The sequence below is a fragment of the Lithobates pipiens genome, unplaced genomic scaffold (genome assembly GCF_037356315.1).
Source record: "Lithobates pipiens isolate NorthernLeopardFrog02 unplaced genomic scaffold, aLitPip1_a1.2 Scaffold_8, whole genome shotgun sequence".
In the NCBI taxonomy this organism is placed as follows: Eukaryota; Metazoa; Chordata; class Amphibia; order Anura; family Ranidae; genus Lithobates; species Lithobates pipiens.
In genome coordinates this window covers 645,745,789-645,758,480 of record NW_027507903.1, presented here as the reverse complement: position 1 = coordinate 645,758,480, position 12,692 = coordinate 645,745,789, and the positions used below count along the sequence as shown (strand labels likewise).

At 43.5% G+C, this 12,692-nt stretch overlaps 1 protein-coding gene across 1 annotated transcript; it reads left to right on the top strand.

Moving 5' to 3' along the window:
- The first annotated feature begins 4,048 nt into the window (after positions 1-4,048).
- LOC143961660 (E3 ubiquitin-protein ligase TRIM21-like) lies at positions 4,049-6,647 on the top strand. Its single transcript, XM_077470980.1, has one exon. The coding sequence runs from the start codon at positions 4,049-4,051 to the stop codon at positions 6,497-6,499; it is 2,451 nt and encodes an 816-aa protein (XP_077327106.1). The 3' UTR covers positions 6,500-6,647.
- The last annotated feature ends 6,045 nt before the right edge of the window (positions 6,648-12,692 follow it).

Here is a 12,692-nt window from a genome sequence, read left to right as displayed (position 1 = left end):
AGTTGCAAAAAATGCCCTGGTCATCGAGCAGCCAAATCTTCCGGAGTGGAAGTGCTTAAAGGGGCTCACCCCCTTAAACTATACATTGACTTTTAGAACTCAAATACACCCTTTTTTTATGTTGTTTTTTTATTATAATAACCAGACTCCAGAGAGTGTGTGCAGCCCTCACCACTCTCCATAATGGGCATTTTAGTGCTTGAGTTTCACACTAGTTTTTACCATATGTGTTTTTTATTTCTTTAACCACTTAATAACCGCCCTATAGCCGAATGACGGCTTCAGGGCGGTTTCTTAACTGTGGGAGGCCGTCATATGACGTCCTCCCAGAATTCTGCTCTCGCGCTCCCCCTGGGGCGCGCACTCGAGAGCATCCGTGACCGCCGGGTCCACAGGACCCGGCGCATGACGGAGTGATCACTTGTAAACAAACCGGCGTCATGTTATGACGCCAGTTCCTCCCTCCCCCTCTCTGTACCGATCGGAACAGCGGAGGGGGAAGAGATCGGTGTCAGCAGCTATGTGGGCTGCATCTGCAGTGCCCACATCGCTGCTCACCGAAAATTAATCCCTCAATTACCTGCAAATACTCTGCAATACCCTGCCATTACTCTGCATTACCCTGCAATACCCTGCAATACCCTGCATTACTCTGCATTACTCTGCAATACCCTGCATTACTCTGCATTACTCTGCATTACTCTGCAATACCCTGCAATACTCTGCAATAGTCTGCATTACACTGCAATACTCTGCAATACCCTGCCATTACTCTGCATTACCCTGCATTACTCTGCAATACCCTGCAATACCCTGCAATACTCTGCAATACCCTGCAATACTCTGCAATACCCTGCAATACCCTGCAATACTCTGCAATACCCTGCAATACTCTGCATTACCCTGCAATACTCTGCAATACCCTGCAACGCTCTGCAACACCCGCCAATACCCTCAACACTCTGCAACGCTCTGCAACACCCACCAATACCCTGCAACACTCTGCAATGCTCTGCAACACCCGCCAATACCGTGCAACACTCTGCAATGCTCTGCAACACCCTCCAATATCCTGCAATGCTCTGCAACGCAATACTCTGCAACGCCATACTCTGAGATACCCAGCCATACTCTGATATACCCAGCCATACCCAGCCATAGTCGGTGATACCCTGCAATACCCAGCCATAGACACCCCCCCCCCCCCCGCCGCCCTCCGGTGCTTCTATCGACTCGCCAATACTATCAAATCCAGAATCTTTTTTTTTTTTTTTTTCAGGCTTCCCAGCTAAGGCCGCGTACACACGCGGGGACTGTTCGCCCAACTTTGTCCGTCAAACAGTTTCGGCAAACAGTCCGCTCAAAATTAGCATGGACGGACATGGCCACACACGACGGACGAACAGTTTGCTGAAACCGTGCGCGATGACGTGAACGGCACGTACGACGGGACGAAAAATACGACGTCCTATACACTGCATTATAACTTTCGGCGTGTAAATCCTTTCTGAGCATGCGCGGAACTTAGTTTGACGAACAAGCCTACACACGAGCGGACTGTTCGCTGAAACAAGGTTTCAGCAGACAGTTTTTCGGAAATTCCGAAAAACCTTGTTCGTCAAACTGTCCGCTGAAACTGTCCGCTGAAAGCCCACACACGAGCGGACTGTCCGCCCAAACACTGTTCAGCGGACAAAGTTGGGCGAACAGTCCGCCCGTGTGTACGCGGCCTTAGAGGTGAGATGTGGGGTCTTATTGACCCCACATCTCACTGTAAAGAGGACCTGTCATGCCATATTCCTATTACAAGGGATGTTTACATTCCTTGTAATAGGAATAAAAGTGATCAAAAAATTTATTTTTGGGGAAAAAAATTTCAAACTAAAATAAATAAAGTAAAATGAACAATAAAATTATTTTTTTTTTTTTTAAAGCGCCCCTGTCCCCATGGGCTCGCATGCAGAAGCGAACGCATACGTAAGTCCCGCCCACATATGAAAACGGTGTTCAAACCACACATGTGAGGTATCGCTGCGTACGTTGGAGCGAGAGCAATAATTCTAGCCCTAGACCTCCTCTGTAACTCAAAACATATAACCAGTAAAAAAAAAAATTAAATCGTCGCCTATGGGGATTTTTAAGTAGTGACGTTTGGTGCCATTCCACGAGCCTGTGCAATTTTGAAGAGTGACATGTTAGGTATCGATTTACTCGGTGTAACTTCATCTTTCACATTATGCAAAAATTGGGCTAACTTTACTGTGTTTTTTTTTTTTTTAAGCACAAAACAGTTTTTTTTCCAAAAAAAAGCATTCGAAAAATTGCTGCGCAAATACCGTGCGAGATAAAAAGTTGCAACGACCACCATTGTATTCTCCAGGGTGTTTGCTAAAAAAACATATATAATGTTTTGGGGTTCGATGTAATTTTCTAGCAAATAAATGATGATTTTTACATGTAGGAGAGAAATGTCAGAATTGTCCTGGGTGCTCCAGAACACCTGATGGCGCTCCCTGCATGTTGGGCCTCTGTATGTGGCCGCACTGTGTAAAAGTCTCACACATGTGGTATCGCCGTACTCGGGAGTAATAGCAGAATGTGTTTTGGGGTGTAATTTGTGGTATGCATATGCTGTGTGAGAAATAAACTGATAATATGACAATTTTGTGAAAAAAAAAAAAAGTAAAAAAAATCTTGATTTTGCAAAGAATTGTGGGAAAAAATGACAACTTCAAAAAACTCATCATGCCTCTTACTAAATACCTTGGAATGTCTTCTTTCCAAAAAGGGGTCATTTGGGGGGTATTTGTACTTTTCTGGCATGTTAGGGTCTCAAGAATTGAAATAGGCCGTCAGTCCTTCAGGTGTGATCAATTTTCAGATATTGGCACCACAGCTTGTGGACTCTATAACTTTCACAAAGACCAAATAATATCCACCAATTTGTACTTATTTTTACCAAAGATATGTAGTGGTATAAATTTTGGCCAAAATTTATGAAGAAAAAATTACTAATCTGCTAAATTTTATAACAGAAATGAAGAAAAATTCATTTTTTTACAGAATTTTCTGTATTTTTTCTTTTATAGCACAAAAAATAAAAAACCCAGCGGTGATTAAATACCACCAAAAGAAAGCTCCATTTGTGTGAAAAAAAGGACAAAAATTTCATATAGGTCCAGTGTTCCATGACTGAGTAATTGTCATTCAAAATGTGAGAGCACCGAAAGCTGAAAATTGGTCTGGTTATTAAGGGTGTTTAAGTGCCCAGTGGTCAAGTGGTTAATACTGTCCATTGTGTCCTGTACTGTACAATTAAGAGAAGAGGAATTTTACTTACCTGTATATTCCATATCTTGGAGTACAGTACAGGACACAGGTCACTCTTTCCTACATTCCTTAGTTACTGTGAATTGCTTGCTACAAAACTGAGTACTCACAGAGTGGGATAGAGTTATAGTGAAGGTACCCAGTGGGTATGCCCTCAAAAGCTTGCCAGCGTCCAATCACCCGAGGATATGAGCCTATAGCCCAGGGCCTATGAGTACTTTGCCTGTATCCTTTACTGTACTTCAAGATATGTAATTTACAGGTAAGTCAAAATTCCTCTGTTTTGGCTTCTCCATTTCAGTTTTGGATATTACTTTATATTTTTCAATTGGCTGGTTTCATTATCTCTAAAGAATATCATCCTAATTCTCTGCATGTCAGAGTGTTGGCACAATAATTAAGTCTTATTTTGACGGTAAAAAGGAAGTGTATAATGTGAGTAGGCTCAGACTCTATCTAACCACACCCCTTTTCAGCGTGATGTAGCCACGCCCGCCTTGACTTGGCGGACACCACAATACTTCTCTTCACCCGCCTCTCGCTCTTTCTCTGCTAAAGTTGGGAGGTATGATTACTTATCCTGAGGAAAAGCAACCTTCTGTGCTTTGATCTTGTCAGCTATTACTGATCTGGCCCAGACTTGTTGATTGCGATGCACTGAACTGCATTTTTTTCCAAGTGTCACTTTCACTATCATCTCTCTTTTCTGCTGGGAGCGATGGCGTCTACCAAGCTGAAATGTTTCATCTGTCAGAACATTTATACAGATCCTGTAAGGCTGAAATGTGGACACAACTTCTGCCGGGACTGTATTGATCGTGTGTTGGACACACAGAAGGGGTCTGGAGGATATTCCTGTCCTGAATGCAGAGAGAAGTTTCAAGATCGGCCTGCACTGCACAGGAACAGAGCACTACGTAACACATTGGAGAATTTCCTGTCTGCTCAGCGAGATCAAGAGTCCGGGGTCTTCTGTTCTTACTGTCTGGAGTCTCCTGTACCTGCTGTTAGATCTTGTCTACACTGTCAGGATTCTCTGTGTGAAAAACACATGAGAGCCCACAAAAAGTCCCCAGAGCACATCTTAATTGACCCCACTCTGTCCATGGAGAGCAGGAAATGCTCCGTCCATAAGAAGATCCTGGAGTATTACTGCACTGAGGATGAGACCTGTATCTGTGCATCCTGTTGTCTGATTGGAGGACATAAAGGACATGAGATGGAGTCACTGGGTGAGGCTTCTGAGAAGAAGAAGGAGACACTGAGGAATGTTCTGCAGAAACTTCTGACAAAGAGAGAGGAGACGGAGGAAAGAGTCCAGAGTCTTCAGGAACACAGGAGGAAAGTAGAAGAAGCAGCTGGTGACACCGAGAGAGTCACTGTCCTGTTTAGAGACCTCAGGAGACGTCTGGAATACCTGGAGAAGAGAGTCCTGAGGGAAATCTCCGGGAGGGCAGAGCGGATCTCCATCTCCATCCGGGATCTGGAAATAAAGAAGGAGGAGCTGTCCAGGAAGTTGCGTCACATTGAGGAGCTGTGTAACATGACGGATCCACTGACTGTCTTACAGGAATCAGACACAGGTGACTTGTGTGATACTGAGGATGGAGATAATGAGGACAGAGAGAGACATGAGGAGCTCCTCCATGATGGAGGGGGTCTGGATGTGGATGGGATATCACACACATTACACACATTATCTAATATAATAACAGAGGTAAATGTATATTTCTGTATAGAGGAAGCTGCAGACATATTACTGGATGTAAACACAGCTCAGAATAAGATACATATATCAGATGACAGGAAAACTGTATCCAAGTCAGATTTAAACCAAAATCATTCAGAAACCCCAGGAAGATTTCAGGATTATTCTCAGGTGTTGAGCAGTCAGAGTTTCTCCTCAGGGAGACATTACTGGGATGTGGATGTCGGGAGATCAGATAGATGGAGCGTCGGGATGTGTTACCCCAGCATAGACAGGAGAGGAGGGCAGTCAGGGATTGGAAATAATACCAAATCCTGGGGTTTGTACAGGGATGGTGGTCAGTGTAGGATGGTACACAACAGTAATAAGATCCCCTTATCCACCAATCTCTCCAGTAACAGAGTCAGGATATATCTGGATTATGAGGCCGGGCAGATCTCCTTTTATGATCTGTGTGACCCGATCCGACACTTCCTCACCTTCACCACCACCTTCACTGAGCCCCTCCATGCTGGGTTAGGTGTATGGAGAGGTTGGATAAAGATATGTGGGGGAAATCAGGTAATTAAAGAAATCTGCCCAGAGAATGGCGGCACCACAGGGAAGATGCCTAGTGCCAAGAAGCCCAAGCAAGGGCAAACTGTTGCAGTGGACCCTACAAAGGAAGCAGTAGGAACCCAGCAAAAAGTGACTAAGGAACCAAAGCAAAGGGCTGCTGCATCACTAGCGAGGGTCCTAACTTGGATAGTCTCAAATGATGGCCGGAGGTCATCGGTTGGGACTGAGCATACTATATCTGTGCCTGTGGATGAATCCCCTAGAGTCCATCATACATCTTTCTTAGGAGTTGGTCGGGTCTCTCCTATACTATCTGAGGGGGGCATGGCCAAGACAGTCTCAGGGCAAAGGGTGTCAAATTGGATAGGCAATTCTGTTGGGGCTACTGAGTTGGAGAAGGGTTTTTCTGTCCCTTTGGGGGGAGAACCTGTGGGGAAGAACTATAGCTCTAACTGTCTGGTGTCAGGGGGGAAACCAGAGCAGGAGCCTGCTGCAATACCGGCAGCGGCTTCTGCCAAGACAGTCCCTGACCCCAAGTCTAAAGATTTCTGGGAGAAGAAAGCTCCAAGAACCCAATTTTGTCATCCTACTGCTCAGAGGAATAATGTCCCAGAGGAACCCATGGTGGAGGAGTCAGGCACTGAGGGACCCAGTAGCCAGGAAACCAAGGGCAGCATAGAGGGAAAGGAGCCAAGCAGCACCCAAGAGGAGAGTAATGAGGAGACTGCAAGTCCTGTAAGGAAACGTCTAAAGATGGAGTCTGCTACTTTACAGAGACGAGATACAGGATACAATTCCAAGAAGAGAGGAGTTCCGGGCCAGGCGGAGGTGACATATGCTTCTGCCTCAGACTCGGTTAATACTGGTGAGTTTGGGTTCTCCCCTGGGAATTTAGACTTGTAGACTATCTCCAATGGAGGAACATCAGACTCTGCAATCAACTTTGAGAAAATTGCAAAAGGTCGTGCCCCGGGGATTTTTTTGGGCAAAGGGTAGTAACTAGAAAAGGGAGTAACAAGTGTATAAAAATATACAAAATGTATTGAGTACAAAGCAGTAATAGAATTAGTACATAAGGTATATCAACCTAAAAACAAATTAGTCAGACTGGATAGCTACATAACGGCTAGATTCAGTAAACACACAGATCATCTCATAATGAGAGGCCAAGCGATGTGCGTGTACACAGGAGTCCCAACATGTTTCGGAATATAGGTATGGATAATTAATTCTTTCTACAGGGGCTGGTTTGAAACAAGCTGTTTTTTTTGTCTGGTAATAAAACAGCATATCAAAAAGAGGTATGAAAATAAACAAATATGCAAATGTAAGAACACAGTAGCATGTCATATAGGTATGGCAGGTAATGGAAACAGATAATACTCACAGTATAACTATCTTTTGTAAATTAAAGTACACGTCAGGGTTTACACAAAGGAGCGGCTTCTATCTCTAAGCCGCTCCATCGCACAGTGGAATGCTCTAGATATTGGCTGGGGGAGCTGAGTATGCGTCCCGACAGCGCCGATGATACATACTATATTTAACGGATTTGGCATGGCCAACCGTACATCACTTGGCCTCTCATTATGTGATCAACTGCGTGCCTCGGAATCTAGCTGTTATGCAACTATCCAGTCTGACTAATTTGTTTTTAGGTGGATATTCCAGTACCATATCTATAGGTGGTTTTCTTCCATATATATTTTTTCTGCAATCAACTTTACCCCAAGTAACCCAACATAATGATCCTTTTTAGGTTGCTTCACTAAATGCTAGACAGATTGCTTTTTGTTATATCTTGGAACTCTAAACTGTGATCTGGGTTTGCTTTAAAAATATGGCATTGAGAATGGCATGGACTACAGCGATCTAAATAAGAACTGGACATTTGGTTAATGTGATCTTAATCTTAAACCAAAGCATACATATTACCTGCTGATAAATTCTATTGGAGATTGTAATAGATTCCTGGAAGGAACTTTCACCAGCAGACCTCGGTCATACCTGGTCCAAGGAGAGAGTGAGTTCCAGAATCGATTTTATTTTTTGATCAGATGATTGTACCCCTTTTATATGGGATCTGTTCTTGAATCACAAGCTTCTTTTAGTCCATCTTAAAGATAAAGCATTAGTAAACACCCACCCCTAAATAAAAATAATACGAGGTTTCTTTAACCACTGCAATACAGGGCACTTTCGCCCCCTTCCTTCCCAGCCCAATTTTCATAATTCAGCGTTCTCACAATTTCAATAACAATTGCACGGTCATGCTACGCTGTACCCAGATTAAATTGTTATCATTTTGTTTGCACAAACAGAGCTTTATTTTGGTGTTATTTATTAACGACTCTGTTTTTTATTTTTTGTGATATAAGCGAAAAAAGTGCGGAAATTTGGAAAAAAAAACAATATTTTCTTCTTTCTATTTTAAAAGAAAACCAATAAAATCGAATTTTGTCATAAATTTAAGCCAAAATGTATTCTGCTACATGTCTTTGGTAAAAAAAATTTGGTTAAGTGTATAATAATCGGTTTGTGTGATCACGGACATATGTACGCAAATGATCATGTACATATGTGTGCAGGTGATCACGGACATGTGTGTACAGATAATCATTGGGACATGTGATTTTAGTGGGACATATGTGGGGGGTCATGTTTTTATTATTAGGGAACATGTATGTTTTGGAGACGTGTGTTTTGGGGACATATGTGGGGACTGTGTTTATACTGTGTGGTGTGTTGTGTGTTTTACACTAGACTGGTGATCAGTGAGTAAAAAGCTGTAAAAAACAGCTCATACTCACTGATCATCAGCCGGCTGCAGCGATCTGCTCTCCTCTCCTCAGCGATGACTTCTGTGTGAGGAGAGGAGGAGCCAATTGCCTAGCAACTGGCTGTTTGTTTACATCACATGACAGCCGTGATTGGACACTGCCATCATGTGATCAGGAGGGCCAATCACAGAGCCCTCCTGCAGATCCGAGATGCGCAATGGTGCATACGGTGGAAATTCCCATCAGAAATTGATGATGGAGGGAGGTGAAACTGGCACCAGTGACAAGGTATCTGCAATACAAAATTGATAACAATTCAGAAAATATAAAATATAGTAAAATAAATAAAATTAAAAAAAAAAATCAATATACATATGGAGTTCTACATGGTAACAAATAAACATCAGCATCTATATAAGCTGATGACTTTTAACACATTGCAGCCCAAAGATGAAACATCCCTCGGCTCTGGTAGTAGGTGCTGGCATCCAAACAGGAAGCCTGGTGGTGGGCTGGTCTAGTACAAAATATTATTTGGTGGTACCTTGCTTGTTAATGCAAAATTCTGCCTTTGTGTTCAGAGCTCACCTACATAATTAGAAACTACTGAAATATTATGACGTTTCCTATTTGCAAAAAAAAAAACTGACTGTGCAAGGCACGATAGATAGTTTTCAAGGATAAAAAATAATGGTAATGGTAGTAATGTGCGAAAAATCGCTGTTGTGATATAGATTAGGTCATAGATTCATCTATATCTATATATATATATATATATATATATATATATATATATATATATATATATATATATATACACATACACACTATTGCCAATATTGCCTAAACCTGCATGTACATGAATTTAAGCATTTGTTCAACATATGGAAAACCTACCTTAAAGTAAGTAACAGCCGTTCTTCTGGACTAATGCTTCTTCGCATATTGGTCGTGGTTCTGGTCAGGTGTCCTCTAACAAGTCCCAACAGCTCATCGAAGCACGCCACCGACATCCTTGTGTAATTCTGGAACTTGTCCCCATGAGTCCTCAGCTCACCGAACATGAGGGCAAAGTAGCCGATCGATAGGCGCTGGGACGTTAAGGGATGGACCCAGTAACGACGAGGACGTCGCCTACTCTGGATCGCTCTTCTTGTCTTCATCCTCATCATCAGCAAAATGAGCATTGCAAGCAAACTACCCATATTTGCATTCATTTTTTCAAAAAACTCTGGCACAAAACTGAACACTCCTCTCCTTGCAAAACTCCAACACACACTCAGCCAGAGAACAAAGAAACAGGTTTGAAATACAGAGGACCGCAATGCATCATGGGTACATTCCAGGGAACAAAAACATAAATAAATAAAAGGGTTGCTATGGGAATAAAACTGCAGTTAAACGCAACCGCATAAAAACGCACGTAAACGCAGGTAAACGCACTGTGCAAACGCAGCTGATTGCTGTGCCTGGAGCCTTGAATTTTGCAGAAAAAAATAAACATGATAAACTGCGGCAGAACAGCCGCCCGTGTGAAAGGGGCCTTAAATGCGTAATCCTAATCCTAAATCAAGGTCTGCTTGCAAGAAGTTAAAGAGTTGGGAGGAAGAGGGTGCATCAGGAATGAACTTTTGCAGTTCGCGAAAGATCTAAACTTATTCCAACCCTTGTCACACATACTGTTGTTTAAGGTTCCTGTGCTTTGAGCAAAGTTAAAACAACTCTGGAGGAACATCCTAATGATTTAAGCCTCTGTTTTAACATTCTAATGTGAAGGTTCAATTGGTGAGGATTCTGATGGGTTTGGGCTTGAGCCAGAAGAAAGGGTATCAGAGGAATATTTATTGGAGGCTGAACACTAGGAAATATTGCCCTAGGGAATCGTGTCTCCATGCAAATAATGTAGGACTGTTATCACAGTTTATTGTTGATATTGCAAATCTCAAGAGGCCTAAATTAGATTGCATGCCCAAGGACTTGACAGGGTATCTATTCAGGCCCGGATTTACTCCCTTTGCCGCCCCAAGGCCGGGTCCTTCAATGCCCCCCCCCACACACACACACACACCACCATTCTCATCCTTTATCGATTACTTCTACAATAGATAAATTAAAAACATATCTACACACACAAGAACACTGAAAATAACTGGCTTTAATTGTACAGACTGAAAATACTCTGTAATGCAGAAAATGGCTTTTAAAGATTTTAGCAGTAAGAAATGCCCTACAATTTTTTAGTTCTAACTTTATTCTAAATTTTGTTTGGGTACAGCATCAAACAACTGCGCAATTGTCAGTTAAATCGACGCAGTGCCATATCGCAAAAAAAATGATTGAAGTGCAATATTTCTATTATTACATTGTTATATAAAATAAAATAGTTCAACTCACCATAAGCAGAATCAGTCGGGTCCTGAGCGTGTCACTTGCCAACGTCACTTGCCACATTTTGCGGATTGTCACTTGCCATGACGCCACCTGCCACACATTGCGGATTGTCACTTGCCACGTCACTTGTCAGCGGATGCAGGGTGTCACTTGCCATGTCACTTGTCAGCAGATGCAGGGTGTCACTTGCCATGTCACTTGTCAGTGAATGCAGGGTGTCACTATCCACGTCACTTGTCAGCAGATGCAGGGTGTCACTTTCCATGTCACTTGTCAGCGGATGCAGAGAGTCACTTTCCAGTCACTTGTCAGCGGATGCAGGGTATCACTTGCCACATCACTTGTCAGCAGATGCAGGGTGTCACTTGCCACGTCACTTGTCAGCGGATGCAGGGTGTCACTTGTCAGTCACTTGTCAACGGATGCAAGGTGTCACTTGCCACGTCACTTGTCAGCAGATGCAGGGTGTCACTTGCCACGTAACTTGTCAGCGGATGCAGGGTGTCACTTGCCAGTCACATTTCAGCGGATACAGGGTGTTACTTGCCACGGCACCTGTCAGCGGATGCAGGGTGTCACTTGCCAGTCACTTGTCAGCAGATGCAGGGTGTCACTTGCCACGTCACTTGTCAGCGGATGCAGGGTGTCACTTGCCACACCGCCTTCCACCGGGTCGAAGGGGGCCCCATCAGGTAGGATGTATGGGGCCCCATGATTTCTAACAATAACCCTGATGCCCACTTTAGTGGTTGTCGTTTCTGGACCAAGATGTGACTCTGAGGACAGGGGACATTAAGGGGCACATTCAGGAGGGCGGCAAACTCCCGCCTGCTAGCAAGCACGTTTTTCCGGCACCGCTGCTTATTTCACAGGGACGGATTGGGCTTGTGTACTCCCACTTCCTGGTAGCGGTGGAACGCACGATAGGGTGGATGTGATGTCATCAGCCGGAAATGATGCAAGACATGGGAGGCAATGTGGCCATCACTATTGTGTGTTCCAGTCACCAGGAAGTGGGAGTACACACGCCCAGGCGGTCCCCGTGAAATAAGCAGTGGTGCTGACGAAACAGGCTTGGTAAGGGGCGGGAGTTTCCTGCGAATACCGAGAAGTTGCTGCAGAAGCGGTGCCGCCCCTGAAACACTGCCGCCCCCGGAGGCCTGGCCTCGGTGGCCTTGTGGGGAATCCGGCTCTGTATCTATTGCTTCTGCCCAAGGGTGAGGTAGATGTGAAATAAATCTCTGCAGCTTGGTATTGCGTGCTGTAGCAAAAAGATGTAGTTCAGGAAAGGTCCACACGCCCACAGAAGCCTGTTTGTTAAAAAACGGACAGAAACAGACCCAACTTACTCACAACAAGAGCTTGAAGCGATCGCTCACAGCTTTGCTTGTAGAAAATTAGCCTGTGGATCTATTTGATTCCATCAATCTTGAGACAATACTAGCTGAAGTTGATGACATTATTGCAACCCCTTCTCCCCCTACAACCTCTTTTAAGGGCTCGAAAAATAAGTCAAGCCTCTATCCAGCTCCTAGTTCAAACCCAAATGCTGCTACTTTTCTTAAAGCAGTTTCCAAAGACATTCAAGAAATCAAAGTTCCTTCCCAAATGGAAGGAAATTTGACAAAAGATGAATCAAAAGCACTAAAATCCCTAATGCAAAACTCAGATATAACAATAAAACCTGCTGATAAGGGTGGTAACATCATTATCCAAGATAATACAGAATATATATGAATATGAAAAACCATTCTGGATAACTCTGAAAGGTATCGTTGGATATCTAGATCTTAAATTGACAATTTCACTGAGGAACTATATAGATTGGTTGATGAGGCATACTACTGTCGAATACTGGACAAAAATACATTGGAATACGTAAGAATTAGTCACCCCCCAGAGGCTACTTGTTATGCCTTACCAAA